The 23,168-nt window shown below is 43.1% G+C and overlaps 1 protein-coding gene across 2 annotated transcripts; it reads right to left on the bottom strand.

Moving 5' to 3' along the window:
* Positions 1-2,943: 2,943 nt before the first annotated feature.
* On the bottom strand, positions 2,944-22,267 carry arhgap15 (Rho GTPase activating protein 15). 2 transcript variants are annotated; one of them, XM_079215695.1, is made up of 12 exons: positions 21,938-22,267; positions 21,792-21,866; positions 20,175-20,318; positions 19,269-19,358; positions 18,722-18,820; positions 18,483-18,606; positions 12,958-13,092; positions 11,951-12,049; positions 9,979-10,056; positions 9,141-9,275; positions 8,605-8,710; positions 2,944-3,262 (listed from the first exon to the last, which is right to left on the bottom strand). In XM_079215695.1, the coding sequence occupies exons 1-12, from the start codon at positions 22,025-22,027 to the stop codon at positions 3,079-3,081; spliced, it is 1,359 nt and encodes a 452-aa protein (XP_079071821.1). In that variant the 5' UTR covers positions 22,028-22,267; the 3' UTR covers positions 2,944-3,078. The 2 variants fall into 2 exon arrangements, with proteins under 2 accessions (XP_079071821.1, XP_079071822.1); XM_079215696.1 differs by lacking the exons at positions 21,792-21,866; positions 21,938-22,267 and adding an exon at positions 20,461-20,533.
* Between the last annotated feature and the right edge of the window lie 901 nt (positions 22,268-23,168).

Raw genomic sequence — 23,168 nt, 5'->3', positions numbered from 1 at the left:
CTGTTGACATTAATCAAACCAAATGTATTTCTATGGCACATTTAAAAAATGAGCTGACCAAAGTACTTTCCAACAGAGCAGACAACCAAAACATTCAGATACAAGCAGAGATCAAGATCAAATCAATGAGTAGCCTAATACAAAACTAATACGTGTTGAGGAGTCACAAATTATGGACTTCAAAAGCTAAAGTAAAGAGCTGGGTCTTGAGCTTTTTTATTTAAATCCCTTTTTTGTCCCACAAGGGGAAATGTATTCTCTGCATTTTACCCATCCTTAGTAATATGAAGCAGTGGGCCCCCAGTGAGGCCCCTAGTGAGGCGACTGGGGGTTCAGTGCTCAAGGACTCTGAGACATGAGGACTATGGGGAGACCAGGGATCCAACCAGCTACCTTGAGGTTTCAGGACGATCTCTCTCCCCATGACCTACAGACGCTTTCAACAACTCCGTCGAGGTTCACTGGTTTCAAGTATCCACTTGGACCCAGTATGGAGCGTAGAGTGGGAGCTGGAGAAGTGCCAGTTTGTCATCTGTGCACTGCAGAAGAGCCATTGGGCAAAGCCCCGGACCCTCAAAGAGCTACCCAGCTGTCTATTCGGATAGAGGCTTTATTTCACTGCGTGCAAGTTTTCACAAGTTACTGTGTATGGGTCAGGAATAGTCTTGCCAGTTGGATTAATAATGGATTTTGAGTCTATGGCAGTTGTTTGATATTACATCTAAAAGTATTTTGTCCCCGCTGCCATTGAATTTGGTAGTTTTTTAGCATCTCAAAGACAATTTGTAGTTTGTCTTTTTGTCATTTCATTCGGCCCAATATAAAGGGTCAGTGGTCAGATATAACAATCCCTAAACCTTAAAAAAAGAAGAGGCTGAGACATTCAATCTTAGAGTAAAAACTAAATCTAAGGTGACGGACACATTTATGAGATGATCTACACACATGTTGAGCAAGATTACAGGACTAAAGGCTGAAAGAGTCGTAGCTGGGGCACCTGCACCTGGTTTGAGAGGGAGCAAAAGGCCTAAAGAGGGAGCTAAAGGGCAAAAGAGGGAGCTAAAGGCCTAAAGAGGGAGCTAAAGGGCAAAAGAGGGGATATAAGCTAGTGATGGCGAGATGAAGCTTCCTGAAGCATTGAAGCTTTCCATCCAATTGGTTCGCTCATGTACCGGAGCTTCATGGAGCTTCATTTGCTCTACTGCGCCACCAAGTGGACAATAGATGTAAAACAGGCAGAGTGATCATAACGACACCATGGCTTTGGTGTGTGAAGCTTTAAATGGAATAAATTATGTTTGTGACGCCAATACATCAATTATTAACTTATTAATATTGTGTCTATCTTTATGATATATTGGCGGGGTCAAAATCAAAACTCGAAACAAATTGGGCGAGGGTTGTGATGTGACTGTGGGTCAGTGGTTAGAATATCTGACTTTCAGTCAGAGGATCGGTGTTTCAAGCCTCAGCTCCGCTTGTTGATGTGTCCAATTTTTTTAAAGTAAAAATAAGAACTTTTCCACTGTGCTGGGCTTTTTGAGACTATTTCACCTGCTTTATAAAATACCCTTTCACAGGCACACATGAAGCTGGTTACAGAGAGGAAGGGGGGAAATCCATTGAGTTTCTCTGCCTCTTATATTTCAAATCGCACGGCAAACCCACTAACCATTTTCTGAATCAGTCACGTGGTACAGCCGGCTCGCGAGGCTTCGAACGTCACCGCATACGTCATCGACACAAGCCTCGATACGCGCTTCACCAAAATCTATCTGGATTACTCGACACGCGCATCGAAGCCTCGACATGAAAGGACACATCACTAATATAAGCCTAAATAGGGAGCTAAAGAGCAAAAGAGAGAGCTAAAGGAGCTAACCCTAGGCCTAAAGAGGAGCTAAAGGCCTAAAGAGGAGATAAAGGGTAAAAGAGGAGCTAAAGGCCTAAAGAGGAGATAAAGGGTAAAAAAGGAGCTAAAGGCCTAAAGAGGAGATAAAGGGTAAAAAAGGAGCTAAAGGCCTAAAGAGGGAGCTAAAGGCCTAATGAGGAGATAAAGGGCAAAAGAGGAGCTAAAGGCCTAAAGAGGGAGCTAAAGGCCTAATGAGGAGATAAAGGGCAAAAGAGGAGCTAAAGGCCTAAAGAGGGAGCTAAAGGCCTAATGAGGAGATAAAGGGCAAAAGAGGAGCTAAAGGCCTAAAGAGGGAGCTAAAGGCCTAATGAGGAGATGAAGGGCAAAAGAGGATATAAAGGCCAAAAGCATATATCATTACGTGTTAGAAACAGTTAACTGTTTACACTTGTGAACATTTATGTGTTAGAAACATGTAACAGTTCAAGAAATAATCTTTCACAAGAGGGTGTAAAACATGTATAATCTTATGAATAATTGTAGAGCTTTAAGGTTTATCTTAGTTTATACAACCAATATGTTTTTTTTATATCGTAATATGTCAATCAGATCTCATTATAATCATTTGTTACAGTCCGGCTCTACTTCCCAAATAAAGTGATTTATTGATCCAAAAGCCCTAACCCAAAGACTTGGGTCACACTGGGCTGATGTATCCGGTATGCATAATCAATATTTGTTTCTTTACCCCTGTAATTCATAAAGACGCCTATGTATTTCATAAAGACCATGTCGTATGTTATAAAGTCACTGTTATATACTGCATTATAAATACACAGTTGTACCTTATAATTATACCCTTGTAAATATATTATTACTTTAAAAATATATCATTGTTTGGTGTATTCAAGTCAAGTATATACTGCTGTACATAATACATACTATGCTGCTGCAGTGTTTTACCTTATTCTTTGGGGTATCCTATACTTTTAGATCTCTAAAGTGAATATATATTATCTTCAAACTAAAATTATAATTATTGATGTGTTTGTGTTAATTAAAAAAATATGTTCTTCAAACTTTGTGCGGATAAAAAAATCATCTGTTTATTGTCTACAGTCCTGCCTCTGTTTTCTTTTTAAACAATACTATTTCTGAAGGAATTTGATGACTTCCAGCTCTGATGATGTGAGTCCATTCGATGATCAGGTCCACCTCCAGACACTTTACTTCCTGTCCAGGTTGAAGAGTTCTTGGCTCTCGATGAGGATGAACTCCACAATCTGGTTCTGGTAGACCATGTTGAATGCCATGTTTCCTGCGTCCAGCTCAGGCCACATCAGCGTTGGGCCGAACACGATACCGATGCCCTGAGTTGACATCAGGTTCTTTCTGGAAAAGTATAGGACTCTGAAAAATAACAGATTGAACAGTAACTAAAGGGAAACATGGGAAGAGTTTACATTTTAAATCAAAAACACACATTCAGGAAAAGTCATGGGCTTAAAGGCTTTTATTTTTTTATTGAAACAGAAGTATTTTGTAATATTATAACCAACTTGCCGCTTTGCCCTTTGTTGCAGCATTGTTGGGTGTTTTGCTGTAAATTACTGTCAGATCAACTTTGACATGTCATTAAGAAAGCCACAAGGCTTTAGGCTTAATGTCATTTCACTGATAAAACACTTGATTCCAGAGCATTTATTCCCCTGACTACCTGTGTATAAGATACTTCAACATAAAGCCTACAATATGTAATATAACATGTAGGTGCAGTACCTAACTTTTTTTTTTAATATGAACATTGTAAATTGTATCAAAAATGTTGGAGCTTGTTTGTTGGTCTTACCATGCTCGGGTTCGGGGTTCATAGTGTAAACAACTGCACTACAACGAGTGTGGTGCGAGGGCTTTACTTCAATCATACAGTTGTAGCCCTGTCTACAAATATCATTTAGACATTAGGATGTAAATAGTTTTCTAAAACATTAAGTTAAAAGTATATGAGTTATCTTTACAGTGCAAAAGTTTGAGTTTATGCAAATGAGCATAGTTTGCTTGAGGTGTACATGATTCAGCATGTGCTTTCTAACAGCCTAACTTGTTTTACAGAGTAATCTGTCAATCTTTGTTTTGTTTGTGTGTTCATTGGGTTGTCCTGAGACTAACAGCCAATCCAATCTGTCTCAGGTAGAGGGGCGGGACTTAAGCGGATTTAGAGGTATCGTGTGATAGTGGACAGCAGAAGCAAATGACCACCGTTGAGTGATTGTTGTATGAGAACCATCTGTTCATAACTTAATGGCTGACGACCAGTTAGCCCATTGTTTGCACTTATGTGATCTACACAAGGTAAATGCAAGTGTTTATTGTTTTCTATACTGTATATTCTCAGTATATGCTCCTCCAATGAATCGCCACCTTAACGTGGTGGAGGAGTTTAAGTGGCTCAGTGATCCTGGGAGCTATGTTGTCTGGGGCGTCAGCCCCTGGTAGGGTCTCCGAAGGCAAACAGGTCTCGGGGGAGAGCCCAGACTAAAAGCGGTTCAAAAAACCCTGATGAATAGCAGCCCACGGTCTGAAGTTACCTCGCCCGGACAAGGGAAACCGGGGCACCCTCCCGGAGCCAGACCCAGGAGGGGAGCTCGTCGGCGAGCGTCTGGTGGCCGGGCTTTCGCCCATGGGGCCCGGTCGGGCTCAGCCCGAAGAAACAACATGGAGCAGCAGTCACCCCGTGGACCCACCACCCGCGGGGAGAATTATCGGGGTTGGGTGCTATGCAGACCGGGCGGCGGGCCAGGCAGGAGACCTGGGCGAGCCGATTGCCGGCACCATAGACTAGCTCTAGGGACGTGGAACGTCACCTCGCTAGCGGGGAAAGAGCCGGAGCTGGTGCAGGAGGTGGAGCGGTACCAGCTAGATTTAGTTGGGCTCACCTCCACGCACAGCATGGGCTCTGGAACCAAGCTCCTGGAGAAGGGTTGGACTTTCTCCTTTTCTGGAGTTGCCCAGGGTGAGAGGCGCCGGGCGGGAGTTGGGATACTCACGAGCCCCCGGCTGAGCGCCGCTATGTTGGAGTTTTCTCCGGAGAACGAGAGGGTCGCCTCCCTGCGCCAACGGGTTGCAGGGAGTAAAGCTCTGACTGTTGTTTGTGCTTATGCACCGAACAGCAGTTCAGAGTATCCGGCCTTCTTGGAGTCGGTGGGAGGGGTCCTGGAAAGGGCGCCGCCTGCCGACTCCATAGTTCTCCTGGGAGACTTCAATGCTCACGTGGGCAATGACAGAGAAACCTGGCGGGGCGTGATTGGGAGGAACGGCTTGCCCGATCTGAACCCGAATGGTGTTTTGTTGTTGGACTTCTGTGCTAGCCACAGTTTGTCCATAACAAACACCATGTTCGAGCATAAGGTGGCTCATAAGTGTACCTGGTACCAGAACACCTTAAGCCGGAGATCAATGATCGACTTTGTAGTCGTATCATCTGTACTGCGGCCGTATGTCTTGGACACTCGGGTGAAGAGAGGAGCAGAGCTGTCAACTGATCACCACCTGGTGGTGAGTTGGATCAGATGGCGGGGGAGTCGGCTAGAAAGACCTGGCAAGCCCAAACGTGTAGTGAGGGTGAACTGGGAACGTCTGGCGGAAGATCCTGTCCGGGAGGTCTTCAACTCCCACCTCCGGAAGAACTTCTCACAAATCCCGAGGGAGGCTGGGGACATGGAACCCGAGTGGACCATGTTCAAAGCCTCTATTGTGGACGCGGCTGCTCGGAGCTGTGGCCGGAAGGTCATCGGTGCCTGTCGTGGCGGCAACCCGAGAACCCGGTGGTGGACACGGGGGGTGAGGGAAGCCGTCAAACTGAAGAAGGAGGCCTTTCGGGCCTGGCTGGTCCAGGGGTCTCCTGAAGCAGCTGACGGGTACCGGCAGGCCAGAAGGGCTGCAGCTGCGATGGTCGCGGATGCTAAAACTCGGGCATGGGAGAAGTTCGGGGAGGCCATGGAGAAGGACTTTCGGTTGGCCTCAAGGAAGTTCTGGCAAACCATCCGACGGCTCAGGAAGGGAAAGCAGGGGCTACCCCAGGCTGTTCTCAGCAGGGGGGGGGAACTGCTGACCCGGACTGGGGACATCGTCGGGCGGTGGAAAGAGCACTTTGAGGAACTCCTAAACCCGGCCAACATGTCCCCCGGAGAGGGGGCAGCGCCGGAAGACTTTGGGGTGGTTTCTCCCATATCCCTGGCAGAGGTCGCTAAGGTAGTCAAAAAGCTCCTTGGTGGCAAGGCGCCAGGGGTGAACATTCACTGGGGCGTTTTGCAGCCGAGTGTGAAGCGGCAGGGATGAGAATTAGCACCTCCAAATCTGAGGCCATGGTGCTCTGCCGGAAACCGGTGGATTGCTCCCTCCAGGTGGGGACAGAGTGCTACCCCAAGCGAAGGAGTTCAAGTATCTTGGGGTCTTGTTCACGAGTGAGGGTAAGGTGGAGCGGGAGATCGACAGACGGATCGGTGCGGCTGCAGCTGTAAAACAGGCGCTGTACCGGTCCGTCCTGGTGAAGAGGGAGCTGAGCCGGAAGGCGAAGCTCTCCATTTACTGGTCGGTCTATGTTCCAACCCTCACCTATGGTCACGAACTCTGGGTCGTGACCGAAAGAACGAGATCTCGGATACAAGCGGCCGAAATGAGCTTCCTCCGCAGGGTGGCCGGGCTCACCCTTAGAGATAGGGTAAGGAGCTCGGACATCAGGAGGAGCTTGGAGTCGAGTCGCTGCGCCTTCGTGTCAAAAGGAGTCAGCTGAGGTGGTTTGGGCATCTAGTCAGGATGCCTCCTGGACGCCTCCCATTAGAGGTTTTCCAGGCACGCCCAACTGGTAGGAGACCCCGGGGAAGACCGAGGACACGCTGGAGGGATTATATCTCCCGGCTGGCCTTGGAACGCCTCGGGATCCCCCAGAATGAGCTGGAAAGTGTTGCGGGTGAGAGGGAAGCCTGGGTCGGCCTGCTGAACCTGCTGCCACCACGACCCGACCCCGGATAAGCGGCTGATAATGGATGGATAATGGATGGATGGATGGATACTGTACATTGTAAAACAATGTTGTACATTAGCATTAGCATTAGCGATTAGCATAATATGGTTAACTTTGCTTTCATACTGTTTGCTCTGTATTTAAAACCAGTTAAAAAAAGCTATTGCTGAAGTGCCATGAATCAGCATATGGACTGGGTGTGTAGCTGATTTATGTGATTCAGGAGACGGACATTTGTGACGGAGAGGAAGGATGGGGAAAGCTCTCTGGACCACCATCAGCTGTTTCCCGCGTGTGCTGCTGCAGACTGTCGCTGCTGTTTCTCCTGCGCTCTGATGCCGACCATCACCCCGCTTTCCTCACCTCCTCCTCCTCCTCATACCGCTTTCCTCACCTCCTCCTCCTCATACCGCTTTCCTCACCTCCTCCTCCTCATACTCCTTGGATTCCTGAGTACTAACACACCGTGCACGTGCCCCTTTTGTTTAATGCTTGTGTGGACAAGTGAAGCGGCCATCACCGTTTAGGCCTCTACGCTCCCAAGCTACGACTCAGGCCTAGTTTATGGTTCTCCGTCAGGTCGACCCTGTACCTACGCCGTAGCTACGCCGTCGACGCAGACCCCTACGCCGTAGCCTGACGCGCACCTCCAAAAAATCCTAACTACGCGTCGCGTTGACGCGGACCGTAAGCGCTGTGATTGGTCAAGTGGCTTAAGTCCTGCAACAGGGTTTGTTATTGTGTGTGTGTGAGAGAGAGAGAGAGAGAGAGAGAGAGAAAGAGAGAGAGAGAGACTGACTAACAGGTTTAAAGGTGTTGGTAATCTTTGTTGATATTGTCATTTATAGGAGATCTATCTGCATGTCCTTTTTGTTTTGTTGCCTATAATACAATAATAAATACCATACTGTGCTTTAAGGCAGTTGATGTATTTGGGTGTGTTATAGTTCCAGAATTGTTTACGAAGGGGTAAAATATAAGTCCCACACCAGATAAAAGGACTAAATAAGAGGCACAGACCTTTTACTGTACTATCTAAATTCTATTGGAGACACCGCCAGTTAATTCAGTTTTCATAATTAGATAGTAACGGTTGTAGGAACCATAATATTAATTTATAAAAACAGGTAATAGCGCCATCATATTTAAAACTACCCAGGATCCCGCCCATAGTACTACAACACCGAGCCGATTCAAATAATATTATATAGCTACATGGGACGGGTGTTACACAGTCATTGAAGATTTGTTAAAAAAAGATGCTTGTAGGACCACTGCTGGTTTTCCCACTAATTATTATGTATTGTTGTATTCAGTTAAGTTCTTCACTCTCTTAAACGTGTGCAGCTGGTGTTGGCTTCAGGTTTGTTCAAGTCTAAATAGTGTTGAAGTCCCTTTAATGACCTGTAACCCTTCCTGTGTATTATTATTATTACCCTGGTGCTCTCTTTGATAAGGTACAGTAAAGGGACCAGTTAAAGATATGAATGCCTCATAGCATCAGAGGTGGTGTGTGAAGTCACATTGGACGGGTCATCGGTTCTGCTAACTGACAATGCAGCGCCACCTTGCAAACAGTCCTCGGGTCAAAGAGCGTTGTGTGTATTCCTTTTTTTATTTTGATAATTTAAGCAATTACTTGATTTACATTTTCTGCTAATTGACTATTTGCTGTTTTTTAAATGGTATGTGTTTAGCCTTCAGCTGCGATTCCGGTGCGAAGGCTAACCTGTGCAGGTGGCTGAAGAGCAACTTCATGGTGTCCTGGTTGGGTTTTGGCAGTTCCTTGATCAGTTTTTTCACAGCCTGAACTTTGAGTTTGGATTCTTTAATCTCTGTAAGAGAAAAAACAGCAGAAGTCGTTTATTAAAAGCATTTTTCTGTAGTGTAATATCTTTACCTGCATATAGTATTTTAATTCAAGATGTGTATAATATTTCAGTTTAATGTCCGTGTAGCAACGCAGTTTACGTGTGTATTGTATTGTGGGATGACATGTTTAACATGTGTACTTTAGTACTGTACATTTCATATTTTATTATATTATATATATATTATATTATATTTTTTTAACTATCTATTGCCCTCAAAATAACTCAACACTTTGGAACAAGACCAGTCTCATAGATAGGCCTCCTGGTTGAAAGTAATGTGTATGTATACAGTTATAAGTACTATTACTGAAAAAAAGATTACTTCTGGGTAACAGAAGGCTACAGATTTTTTTTTTTGACATTTCAGTTTAGATTGATTTTTTTGACTCACTGACGGCCTCCACAAACGGCTGGAAGAACCTGAAGGGGAACAGCGGCTCGGGCAGCTCCCGGAAAAACAACTTGAGGGCCCCAGTGACGACGTGGATGTCCTCCCACTGACTCTGGTCCAGGTCCAGGTCCTCCTCTTGGAGGCAGAGCAGAGTAAGAATCATTTAGTGTTTACCTCCATTCAAACGTGAATATGAAAATGTGTACCCTCATGAAGCCAACATGTGGGATCAGATTCGTCTGGTTCAGTATTTTACTTTTGCATTGGCTCCTTTTTCACATAAAAAAATATGACTTTCCAAAACTCTGACCACTAAATATTGTAATATTAACTTAAGCCTCAAAATCTCACACAAAATGAAAACGTGTGTTCTATGAGGTAGACAGTCACATATTATCACTTCCAGATTAAATACATCAAATTTTGAACTCATTCTCATCGGTATTTGAGTTTATTGTTTTCGTATATTTTGTTGGTATATATATATAAGGCAATAAAAACACGATTAATGAAGAAAAATAGAAGCTGATAGTATAAAGCTTCAAAATCAAACAAACACGTTTCCTAACCACGAGCAAAAAGTATTGATTTTGGCTCAATTTTGAAAAGGTAAAACACATGCTTGACTAAAGAATGAGTGATGATTTATTTGCTATCAGCGTCCAATGTGGGAAGAATGTTTAATGGATATATTCATTAGGAACATTGTGCAACTTGGAAAATGATCATCTTTTCATCAGTTGAATTATGATGCCACTGTGTTTCTGTTCAAACGTATTTCCTGTTTTAAATGAGTGAAACCAGATGCAGTCAGTCAACAACAACATGTTGAACTGACCCTGATCCACAATGAAGCGAAGCTTCTGGATTGTTGCCAGATTTCCACTAACTCTATAGATCCCGTCAGCATCCAGACCTGAAAGCACAAATAAACAATGTTTCTGTGGTGTTTCATGGACAAAAAAATGGAAAGTCAACACAAACTGACTTCAATCAGTAATTTATAGAGTAAGCAGAAAGCTCCCTTGTGTACAGGTGTGTCATCGTTTGTCCACCAGGCGGCAGAAGGAGTTTCATTGTATTTGATGTAAGATTTAAAGGTAGGTTTGGTAAAAAAGGTTTTGTTATATTTGTAGAAATTATATTAATGCAGCAAAAATAAATGCTCTGAAAGACGCAAAACTGGAATGTATTTCTCTCTGGTAATAATTGTTAGACATTAGGAAGACTGTTTTACCAAAATAAATTTAAAATAAAGAAAAAACAACATGGGAGCAAACCGAGGATGCAAAGAGAGACAGCGATGGGCACAGCATTCAAACCTGGCCGGAGGACCTTTTTTGTATATCACCCTGTTTCTGTCTGTCTCTATTGTCTCCGTCTGTCTCTACTGTCTCTGTCTCTACTGTTTCTGTCTGTCTCTATTGTTTCTGTCTGTCTGTCTCTACTGTCTATGTCTGTCTCTAATGTCTGTGTCTGTCTCTATTGTCTCCATCTGTCTCTGTCTGTCTCTACTGTCTCTGTCTGTCTTTACTGTCTGTCTGTCTCTATTGTCTCAGTCTGTCTTTACTGTCTCTGTCTGTCTCTACTGTCTCCGTCTGTCTCTAATGTCTCTGTCTGTCTCTAATGTCTCCGTCTGTCTCTATTGTCTCCGTCTGTCTCTAATGTCTCTGTCTGTCTCTAATGTCTCCGTCTGTCTCTAATGTCTCCGTCTGTCTCTATTGTCTATGTCTGTCTCTACTGTCTCTGTCTGTCTTTACTGTCTCTGTCTGTCTCTAATATCTCTGTCTGTCTCTAATGTCTCTGTCTGTCTCTGTCTCTAATGTCTCTGTCTGTCTCTAATGTCTCCGTCTCTCTCTAATGTCTCTGTCTGTCTTTACTGTCTCCGTCTGTCTCTACTGTCTCCGTCTGTCTCTAATGTCTCTGTCTGTCTCTACTGTCTCTGTCTGTCTTTACTGTCTCTGTCTGTGTCTACTGTCTCTGTCTCTACTGTTTCTGTCTGTCTCTATTGTTTCTGTCTGTCTGTCTCTACTGTCTATGTCTGTCTCTAATGTCTGTGTCTGTCTCTATTGTCTCCATCTGTCTCTGTCTGTCTCTACTGTCTCTGTCTCTACTGTCTCTATCTGTCTTTACTGTCTGTCTGTCTCTATTGTCTCAGTCTGTCTTTACTGTCTCTGTCTGTCTCTACTGTCTCCGTCTGTCTCTACTGTCTCTGTCTGTCTTTACTGTCTCTGTCTGTCTCTAATGTCTCTGTCTGTCTCTGTCTCTAATGTCTCTGTCTGTCTCTAATGTCTCCGTCTGTCTCTAATGTCTCTGTCTGTCTCTAATGTCTCTGTCTGTCTCTAATGTCTATGTCTGTCTCTAATGTCTCTGTCTGTCTCTGTCTGTCTCTAATGTCTCTGTCTGTCTCTAATGTCTATGTCTGTCTCTAATGTCTCTGTCTGTCTCTATTGTCTATGTCTGTATCTAATGTCTCTGTCTGTCTTTACTGTCTCTGTCTGTCTCTAATGTCTCTGTCTCTCTCTAATGTCTCTGTCGCTCTCTAATGTCTCTGTCTGTCTCTACTGTCTCTGTCTGTCTCTAATGTCTCTGTCTGTCTCTACTGTCTCTGTCTGTCTCTACTGTCTCTGTCTGTCTCTACTGTCTTTGTCTGTCTCTCTCTTCCATTTCTAAACTGTCAAAATAATACAAAAATTTGCCCCAAATCATAATAATGACAATAAAAAAAGTGAACCGTTATCTGGAAGCAGAAAGGTCTTCTCATAAGAACTATGGTAAGAAGTGTTTGACCCTCGTCAGCAGGAACCTACCTCGCTTGTCAACAGCATCCAGGCAGACGTGAACAAACCTGGGCACCGTGGTTCCTTCACGCTCACAGAGAGTCAACAGATGGCAGCCGAACACTCGATCTGAGAGCAGCGTGATGACATGGACATCAGTCAGTGTGTGTGGCATTGTAGTGTCACTCGACAGGTGTGTTTAGATGGTTTGAGAGGTGGGTGAGGTCCGAGCGAGGCCCCCTGTTTTGCACAGGTTGAACATTATTGTAATTATCTTGAAAAGATATTCAGTGCTAAACAGGTTATTTGAACCACAATAGGTACTTTTTTTCGCCAAATATTCGTTATTTTTTGCACAGATAGAACTTTATTTGCATTGTTCTAACAAAGTGATTGCACATGTTATTATTTTTTGCAATCTGGTTTACTTGAAATGGATTTAAATTTTCTTCAGTTTATTTGAAAAAGCACAGATGGAGGAGTCACAGAAAGTTGGACACATTTTTTACAATGTTGTTGGGGCCCGAACATTTTTCTTCCTCCAAAGTGGGGCGTGACAGAAAAAGTTTGAGAACCACTGGACTAGTTGTTGTAGTTTGGTATGTTTAGATTGGTGGTTTAAACCCCAGTTCCTCCGATCCATGTAGATGGGCAAGACACAGAACCCTGAACCCTAGTGTGGTACAAGTCCATTCTTTATGTTGTGTTATTGGTTGTGTTACACAACTTTTGATTCATTATTATGTTTAATTGCTTGTTACTAGTTAATTAGTTATCCCTGAGTTATGCCTGATCAAATTATCAAATTATGATCAAATTATGGCTAATCCCAAAACAATATAGGGATATTACCTATCAAAATATGAATGAGCAATTTGAAATGTTGCTCAATGTTAGGTGATTAATCGTTAATGTTACTTAATTACACAATAATTATGAACAGTTTTGCTGTTCTCCCAGTAACCTGGTTACCGGTAACCAGTTAAGGAAGGGCACCCATATGTTAGAGGTTCAATGTGTAAAGAAAAAGCAGAAACCTTTGATGAGGCCTTTTTCCTTCAGAGTCTTCATGGAAGGACGTCTGGTGATGAACTTCTTCAGTCTGTTCTTCACTCCGTTCTTGTCAGCGCTGTCGGAGTTGCTGTGTTTCAGTTTGGAGCTGCTGAACATATCTGCCAGAAATAACATGAATCTTAAATACCTGAGATTTGATTCCTGTCTAATATCTGTCTCTTTCAGTGTAGGTGTATCTACACAATTTACAAATATATAAACGCAACAGGAAAAACTAAGAATTGTGTTATCTCATCTATTTTTTTAAAAGCGTTCATATATTAAAATCTCCTCAAATGAAACAGAGTTTACAGTATAGTGTACCTGAACAGGTAGAGAACAGAGTACCTGAACAGTTAGTGGAATAGAATCATCACACTGCATCTCCATCAGTTCAAATTGCAGACTCTCTTCCACTTCTTCTGCATCCTCAGGAAGGAAGTCGAGAACAGCTTGATTTATTTGCAGAGCACTCCACAAAGCCAAGAAGCCTCTGGGCAGAGGAAACGACTTGTGTCCACAGTGGATGATTTCACTGATTTTGTTTGATAACTTGGTTTTCACTCCGATCAGGGCCCTATTTCTCGTACCTGGGTTACTGAGTTAGCGGCTAATTGTCAGGATAAGATGACGTAGGTCAGGCTTTCTCGGTTTCTCGAAGCAAGCTTAGATAAATCACCATAGCAACACATCCAAAAATGTAAACCTGCTCCAGCGCAGGCTTACTGAACTTCACTGGATTAGCTGGCCACTCCCACTGGACAAAAACGGCAGCTCCCTTCCTCATTGATGAAAGAGCGATATTAGTTATATTAGTTTTATAGGGAGAGAGTTCTTCCAGATCGCCAGGATCCATCCTTTACATCATCATGACTTCCTGTACACGGCGATATCGATTTTGTTTCCGCTTCTTGAGCCGCGGACATTGAACACCACAGCCGCAGCTGATCGCCCGTCTCACAGACACAGACTATCACCCGCTGCATGCCGCGCTGTTCTTAAGTTTATTTAGTTCTTAAGAAACATATGAATGTGTTGAAGTACGCCATACATATCATTATTGTAGAACATGATTAAGGTGATCGTGATAAGAATACAGAGAATCACACACAATTTATTTTCACTGCTTCAATTGATTGAATTTCTGATTATGAATAATACATACATACTGATCCGCCCATACACATATTCAAACTCCTAGTTATATGGTAATCTACACATGTATATACATTCATATACTCATATATACATATATATACGTATATATATATACGTATATATGTATATATATATATATATATATAACCCTATATATATATATCTACGTATATATATGTATATATATACGTAGATATATATATATATACATATATATATATATCTACGTAGATATATATATATACGTAGATATATATATACGTATATATATATATATATATATACGTATATATATATATGTATATATATACGTATATATATATATACGTATATATATACATATATATATACATATACAGGTAAAAGCCAATAAATTAGAATATTTTGAAAAACTTGATTTATTTCAGTAATTGCATTCAAAAGGTGTAACTTGTACATTATATTTATTCATTGCACACAGACTGATGCATTCAAATGTTTATTTCATTTAATTTTGATGATTTGAAGTGGCAACAAATGAAAATCCAAAATTCCGTGTGTCACAAAATTAGAATATTACTTAAGGCTGATACAAAAAAGGGATTTTTAGAAATGTTGGCCAACTGAAAAGTATGAATATGAAAAATATGAGCATGTACAATACTCAATACTTGGTTGGAGCTCCTTTTGCCTCAATTACTGCGTTAATGCGGCGTGGCATGGAGTCCATGAGTTTCTGGCACTGCTCAGGTGTTATGAGAGCCCAGGTTGCTCTGATAGTGGCCTTCAACTCTTCTGCGTTTTTGGGTCTGGCATTCTGCATCTTCCTTTCCACAATACCCCACAGATTTTCTATGGGGCTAAGGTCAGGGGAGTTGGCTGGCCAATTTAGAACAGAAATACCATGGTCCGTAAACCAGGCACGGGTAGATTTTGCGCTGTGTGCAGGCGCCAAGTCCTGTTGGAACTTGAAATCTCCATCTCCATAGAGCAGGTCAGCAGCAGGAAGCATGAAGTGCTCTAAAACTTGCTGGTATACGGCTGCGTTGACCCTGGATCTCAGGAAACAGAGTGGACCGACACCAGCAGATGACATGGCACCCCAAACCATCACTGATGGTGGAAACTTTACACTAGACTTCAGGCAACGTGGATCCTGTGCCTCTCCTGTCCTCCTCCAGACTCTGGGACCTCGATTTCCAAAGGAAATGCAAAATTTGCTTTCGTCAGAAAACATGACTTTGGACCACTCAGCAGCAGTCCAGCTCTTTTTTTCCTTAGCCCAGGTGAGACGCTTTTCGCGCTGTTTCTTGGTCAACAGTGGCTTGACACGAGGTATGCGGCAGTTGAAACCCATGTCTTTCAAGCGTCTCTTGGTGGTGGATCTTGAAGCACTGACTCCAGCAGCTGTCCACTCCTTGTGAATCTCCCCCACATTTTTTAATGTTTTTTTTTTCACAATCTTGACCAGGGCGCGGTGATCCCTATTGCTTGTACACTTTTTCTGACCACGGTTTTTCCTTCCCTTTGCCTCTCCATTAATGTGTTTGGACACAGAGCTCTGAGAACAGCCAGCCTCTTCAGCAATAACCTTTTGTGTCTTTCCCTCCTTGTGCAATGTGTCGATGGTCGCCTTTTGGACAGCTGTCAAATCTGAAGTCTTCCCCATGTTTGTGTAGGCTTCAGAACTGGACTGAGAGACCATTTAAAGCCCTTTGCAGGTGTTTTGAGTTAATCAGCTGATTAGTTTGTGGCACCAGGTATCTTCAAAATGTAACCCTAACACAATATTCTAATTTTGTGACACACGGAATTTTGGATTTTCATTTGTTGCCACTTCAAATCATCAAAATTAAATGAAATAAACATTTGAATGCATCAGTCTGTGTGCAATGAATAAATATAATGTACAAGTTACACCTTTTGAATGCAATTACTGAAATAAATCAAGTTTTTCAAAATATTCTAATTTACTGGCTTTTACCTGTATATATATATATATACGTATATATATACGTATATATACGTATATATATATATTTCGTATAGATTCATACGTGCATACAGTACATATATCCTCATAAGGATATATTTATTCGTAAATATAATCTGATTGATTTGGGTGATGAAGCACTTCAAATTAGCCGATACATTTTCTCAACACTGACGCATTTAACTTGTCTGATATATTTGCGACTGTAGTGGGGTATATAGTCTTTAGTGAGGTCTGTGTTATGAAGTCTGTAGTGGGGTATGTGTTATGAAGTCTGTAGTGAGGTATATAGTCTGTAGTGAGGTCTGTTATGAAGTCTGTAGTGAGGTATGTGTTATGAAGTCTGTAGTGAGGTCTGTGTTATGAAGTATGTAGTGAGGTCTGTGTTATGAAGTCTGTAGTGGGGTATATATTCTGTAGTGAGGTCTGTGTTATGAAGTCTGTAGTGGGGTATATAGTCTGTAGTGAGGTCTGTGTTATGAAGTCTGTAGTGAGGTCTGTGTTATGAAGTCTGTAGTGGGGTATATAGTCTGTAGTGAGGTCTGTTATGAAGTCTGTAGTGGGGTATATAGTCTGTAGTGAGGTCTGTGTTATGAAGTCTGTAGTGGGGTATATAGTCTGTAGTGAGGTCTGTGTTATGAAGTCTGTAGTGGGGTATATAGTCTGTAGTGAGGTCTGTGTTATGAAGTCTGTAGTGGGGTATATAGTCTGTAGTGAGGTCTGTGTTATGAAGTCTGTAGTGAGGTCTGTGTTATGAAGTCTGTAGTGAGGTCTGTGTTATGAAGTCTGTAGTGGGGTATGTGTTATGAAGTCTGTAGTGAGGTCTGTGTTATGAAGTCTGTAGTGAAGTCTGTAGTGAGGTCTGTGTTATGAAGTCTGTAGTGAGGTATGTGTTATGAAGTCTGTAGTGAGGTCTGTGTTATGAAGTCTGTAGTGAGGTCTGTGTTATGAAGTCTGTAGTGAGGTCTGTGTTATGAAGTCTGTAGTGAAGTCTGTAGTGGGGTATATAGTCTGTAGTGAGGTATGTGTTATGAAGTCTGTAGTGAAGTTTGTAGTGAGGTCTGTGTTATGAAGTCTGTAGTGAGGTCTGTGTTATGAAGTCTGTAATGAGGTCTGTGTTATGAAGTCTGTAGTGAGGTCTGTGTTATGAAGTCTGTAGTGGGGTATATAGTCTGTAGTGAGGTCTGTGTTATGAAGTCTGTAGTGAGGTCTGTGTTATGAAGTCTGTAGTGAAGTCTGTAGTGGGGTATATAGTCTGTAGTGAGGTCTGTGTTATGAAGTCTGTAGTGAAGTCTGTAGTGGGGTATATAGTCTGTAGTGAGGTATGTGTTATGAAGTCTGTAGTGAAGTCTGTAGTGGGGTATATAGTCTGTAGTGAGGTATGTGTTATGAAGTCTGTAGTGAAGTCTGTAGTGAGGTCTGTGTTATGAAGTCTGTAGTGAGGTATGTGTTATGAAGTCTGTAGTGAGGTCTGTGTTATGAAGTCTGTAGTGAGGTCTGTGTTATGAAGTCTGTAGTGAGGTATGTGTTATGAAGTCTGTAGTGAAGTCTGTAGTGGGGTATATAGTCTGTAGTGAGGTATGTGTTATGAAGTCTGTAGTGAAGTCTGTAGTGAGGTCTGTGTTATGAAGTCTGTAGTGAGGTATGTGTTATGAAGTCTGTAGTGAGGTCTGTGTTATGAAGTCTGTAGTGAGGTCTGTGTTATGAAGTCTGTAGTGAAGTCTGTAGTGGGGTATATAGTCTGTAGTGAGGTATGTGTTATGAAGTCTGTAGTGAAGTCTGTAGTGAGGTCTGTGTTATGAAGTCTGTAGTGGGGTATATAGTCTGTAGTGAGGTCTGTGTTATGAAGTCTGTAGTGAAGTCTGTAGTGGGGTATATAGTCTGTAGTGAGGTCTGTGTTATGAAGTCTGTAGTGGGGTATATAGTCTGTAGTGAGGTCTGTGTTATGAAGTCTGTAGTGGGGTATATAGTCTGTAGTGAGGTCTGTGTTATGAAGTCTGTAGTGGGGTATATAGTCTGTAGTGAGGTCTGTGTTATGAAGTCTGTAGTGAGGTCTGTGTTATGAAGTCTCGTCTGAGAGGTTTTCGTGTCGTGCTGTGAGCTGAGCGACCTCGTAGCTGCTCGTGAGGCATTTTTTCGTGTTTTGTTCGGGCGGTAAAAATACGATATTGTTGAGCTAGCAGGCTAGCTGCTGTTTGGTTGACTTTCTCTCCATTATATTTTTAGAATCTGCTGCGGGCCAATAAGAAAATGGGCCGCGGGCCGTAGTTTGGACACCTCTGACTTAGAGTCATCATATCCCATTTAAAAGAAGACGACAACCAGCTGTCCTCTCAGATATTATATCTAATTAAAAATGGGTTTGGGTGAGCTACTCACTGATGGAGCGCCTGTGGACTGGGTTGCGTTGTTTGGTGTTGGGGGAGGCGGAGGCATATCCAGGTAGGGAGCTGTGTTTGGGCAGGCACTCTGTGCTGTTTGATCTCCGCAGAGGAAGTTTAGTCTGAAAAGAAAAAGTTTCAATAAATCCCAGGAAGGCATTTATTTGACTAAGGATATAAAGAACATCACAGTTGCTCATTCTGAAAAACTTTTGTGTTTAAGTAGTGAGTTCTTACAGAAGAGTCAGCAGCCTTTCCGATGGCGTCGTACCATTTACTGGCGGTGGAGTAACTGTCAGCTTGGATGAGGTACTCACTTCCTGTGTCTGTTGTGATCTGGAACAGATGAGAAAGGAGTTCAGTTGGGTCCCATTCATTATTTTTTTTTCCTGCAAAGGTAAACAAATAAATTGTAATGGGTAAATATATATATATTACAATTAACATAAACTCAGTTTCTCCCAGTCAGTGAAAGAATCCTAAACTTACATCTTAAACTGGTTTTGGCCAGTGTGAAAATGTCAATCATCCATAGGCTTCAATAAATTCAATAAAAGCGATGTACAAAAAAAGTTTAAAAGGCCATTGCGGCTTATAAAGAGACACAACTAATGAAGAAAGTTAAATGTTAGTTTATTTTTAACATAAGACAACATTAATCATGTGTCTGAGTCCAGCGTATGGCTGTCAGGGAGGGAAATGGAACTCTTCCACAAGCGGCAGCTTCAGTGCAGGAACACGAGCGTGTGACAGCTTCCTGTTTGTTTGTTTGTTTGTTTGTTACCTGGAACACGTTTTTCCTGCTCGACTTCTCTGTCGTCCACTCGATAATAGCTCCACACAGCTGAACCACATCTGGTTTACTTCCAGGTTTCTGAACACAGAGAGGTCAGATGTCAAATATACTATAATTGCTGTTGAGCGCTTCCTATAGACTTCAATGAGATTGCTACACTTCTCTGGATGTAATTTGGCCTACTCCTCTTCTGCAAACTGCTCTAGTTGTCTCAGCAGCCTTTCCACATGTGTTCAAGGGGATTCAGATCTGGACTCATTGCTGGCAGGACACAGTTTTCTTTTCAACCAGTCCTGGGTTCTTTCAGATGTGTATTTTGGGGGCACTGCTGGAGGACACATTACTTTCGAAGAAGACGCAGCTTCTTGACACAGGGTGGAAGCTCGGGCTCCAAAATACTTTGGTAATCTCTAGATTCCATAGTGCCATGCAGATATTCAAACATCAGTGAGCCTTCTCCATGTTTGACTGGAGGTGATCTTTTTGTCTGTAAACAGTTCATCCAGTTTACCAAAAAGCTACAGGATATTCTCCCAGAAAGATATTGGCTCTTTGTTGATGTGTTCGGACAAACTCCAGCTGGGCTTTGTGATGTCTCTCTCAACTGTGGTAGAATCCATGGTTATCCAGTACCACGGGCCTCAAACTTCAAATGACATTGTGCATTGTGGACAAAGGAACATCAAAGTCTCCGGAGACGGCGTTTGAGATGGCTTTGAGATTGTTCATGCTTGGACCTCCTCAGACAATTTTCTACTTTTCTTCTTTGGTCATGCTCAGTGTGGTACAGCAGTGGCACTAAGCAGCAGAATGAGTCCAGCCTTGTGTCGTCTCAGTTCACACACAGAGAAAGTCAAGATAAAGACAAAATAAAGCCCAGATAACTTTCCGTACCAGACTAGTTTCTTGTTGTCTTTCTTTATAAAACAGCAGCTGGTCTGAGGTCAGTACGCTCCACATGAAGGTCCAGTTCTTCCTTTGCTTCTTACCGCTCTCTGAGATTTTAGCCACATTCAGATGTTCACCTTTCAGCTCCACCTGAACGGACACACACACACACACACACACACACACACACACACACACACACCAATTGTGATTGGGTGATTGTAATTGTTCACATGTTGACTTAATTCATAAACACATAAAATGGCCGCCTCACGACTGCGCTGTCTCGTACTTTTTCAGTTTTTGTTTGTTTGTCTCGTCTCCGGCTCTCTCGCTCTGGTCACATTCAGCAGGGAGGAACTTTTAAACTTCTGTCAATCCACCGGTCAAACTTTTTCACCGTTTGTCATTGAACCGGAAAACTTTACAGAGATTTTAGTTGGAGAAGCAGCGGCTCTTCTCGGGAAGCGCACAGGAGCGCTTGCTAAACTGCGCCAGCGGGGATTCGAGCTGCGCTCCCATCAATTCACCTGGGGAACGTCCACTCTCTGGCAAACAAGATGGATGAACTGCTGCTCTTAAACAAAGCAAACACGGACTTTAGCAGATCTGCATATCGCTCTGTACTAAAGGATGCATACCGCTCAGCACTACAGGATGCATACCGCTCAGCACTACAGGATGCATACCGCTCAGTACTACAGGATGCATATCTCTATGTATTAAAGGATGCATACCACTCAGTACTACAGGATGCATATCTCTATGTATTAAAGGATGCATACCGCTCAGCACTACAGGATGTATACCGCTCAGCACTACAGGATGCATACCGCTCAGTACTACAGGATGCATATCTCTAAGTATTAAAGGATGCATACCGCTCAGTACTACAGGATGCATACCGCTCAGTACCACAGGGTGCATATCTCTAAGTATTAAAGGATGCATACCGCTCGGTGCTAAAGGATGCATACGCGCAGTACTAAAGGATACATACCGCTCAGTCTCTCGTGCAGCTTTGGGACTCTCTGATCATTGTCTGGTTCATCATCTCCTACAGGCAGAAACTAAAATCTGCAAAGCCTGTGGTGAAGACTGTGAAGAGATGGACCATTGAGGCCAAGCTGGAGCTACAGTCCTGCTTTGCCTCCACTGATTGGAGTGTTTTTGAGGCTACTACAGACCTGGATGAGCTCAATGACCCTGTGACATCATTCATCAGTTTTTGTGAGGACATTTGTGTGCCGACTAAAACCTTCTGCACATATAACAACAACAAACCCTCGTTCACTGCAAGACTCAGGCAGCTTCGTGGGGCTAAAGATGAGGCCTACAGAGGTGGGGACAGGATCCTTTTCGGCCAGGCCAGGAACACTGACGAGGGAGATCAAGGTAGCTAAGAAGAGCTACACTGCTACACATTTTTGGAAACAGGGTTTGATACAAATCTAGGGGAAAGTATTTTGTCTACATCTATTTTAAAGTCTGAATTCTGAAATTAAAGTCAGATTGGAAACTTGAATTTCAGAATTTGGCCTTTATTCACTTAAAATTGAGAACTCATTAATGTTCCACATGTGGCCTTCATGCTCTGCCATACAAATCCTTTTTAGGACTGACCAATGGTTCAACAACAGCAACTCCTCCTGCGACTAAGACGTTGTGCTGAGACTGATTCCTGCGATGCCGAGAGATCTATAAACAGAAAACACATGTTGAGAACCCAACTGCTCCACTGGGATGGAGGTTCTGTGTGGTCTACTTACAGGCTTTTTAGGAAGGTCGGACTCCTGCAGCACCATGGACTTGGACTGACTGAGCCGCTCTCCGGAGCTCTGGGAGCTCTTTATACGCATCAGCACAGCTTCTTGCGGGGCTGTGATGCGCGGTGGAGGCTGAATCAGTGGCGGCTGCTTCCCAGCACTCTGGAGGTTTCTGTGGAGAAAAAGAGTCGATGTGACTTTTCCTATGTTTCTTCACCGCAGTCCTGTGTCAGTCGTCCAGCTGGATAGCGATGTTCACTTAGCCTGATATGCTAGCTTAGTAGCTTGAAGGAGTTATCCATGTGTGTCCTGGTGTTCTTGTGTTTTCATAATTTTTCCAACAAGAGCCTCATGTCCCTTACTCCCGTATCTGTCCATGCTGGATCTGTCCCCATTGATTTAAAAAGCAAGCATGGAAAGTAAAAAACGGCGGTAGCACGACTCTTATGGTGAGGTCCGGTTGATCTGGGACCAGGTGTTTTACCTGTAGTTTCTCCGCCAAAGTTCTTCTCTCAAACGGGTGTTGGAGGAGAGATTATGCCGAGTTAGCGTTTGGTCTTCTTTGAAGAGCAGTGCTCGAACTCGCTGCTGTCATGTTGTTCCAATGGCGCCTCGAGAGACAAGCCCTGATGAGCAGAGAGACGGGAACGTGCACTGTGGGCCCACCACGGTGAGACTTTTTTAGGGCGCTATTTGGATAAATTGTATTTCACTCATTTATATATTTAATCAGTGATTGGCTAAACTGCGTATTAGACTAGTCTTTCTTGGGCAAAATGGACCTGGCCCCGGCACGTGCACTAGCAGTAGAGACGTGCACGGGAGCAGCTGAGAGGTGCACTAGCAGAGAGGACAAGCAGGAAAGCATATATTTTGCCTGATATACTATTTTATAAATATTACTGGGTATATTCCATATCTCAAACACAAATATTGACAATTTGACCAAACTCTTGCAAGCCCGTCATTTATTTCTCATACATCTGCCAATCACTTTTCACGCATGCTCACTCATTGTTTTCTTGCTGCCATCGTTCAGAGCTGTCAATCATGAGATCAGCTGTGTAGATCAGCTCAGGAGGATTTAATTTGCTGCTGATTGGGGCAGACGGCCCTCAATTACAAATGTCCCTGTAGAGTCCATAAGACTTTATCTTTATTTTTAATAAAGTGCCGGACCTGGGGTGACGGTCTTCAGCTGCTGCACCTCCCGTCTGGAACGCCTCCCCATCCA

The sequence above is a fragment of the Taurulus bubalis genome (assembly GCF_910589615.1).
Source record: "Taurulus bubalis genome assembly, chromosome: 1".
Lineage (NCBI taxonomy): Eukaryota > Metazoa > Chordata > Actinopteri > Perciformes > Cottidae > Taurulus > Taurulus bubalis.
This window is presented reverse-complemented; position numbering and strand designations above follow the sequence as displayed.

What these genes read in the sequence shown, in the direction of transcription:
- arhgap15 (XM_079215695.1), bottom strand. Translation starts at nt 22,027, where the DNA reads ATGCGTATAAAGAGCTCCCAGAGCTCCGGAGAGCGGCTCAGTCAGTCC. An exon ending in GGAAAAAGGCCTCATCAAAG is followed by an intron (nt 12,050 to 12,957) that starts GTTTCTGCTTTT and finishes CGCTGCTCTCAG; the next exon opens with ATCGAGTGTTCGGCTGCCAT. An exon ending in TCGCTTCATTGTGGATCAGG is followed by an intron (nt 9,276 to 9,978) that starts GTCAGTTCAACA and finishes TCTGCCTCCAAG; the next exon opens with AGGAGGACCTGGACCTGGAC.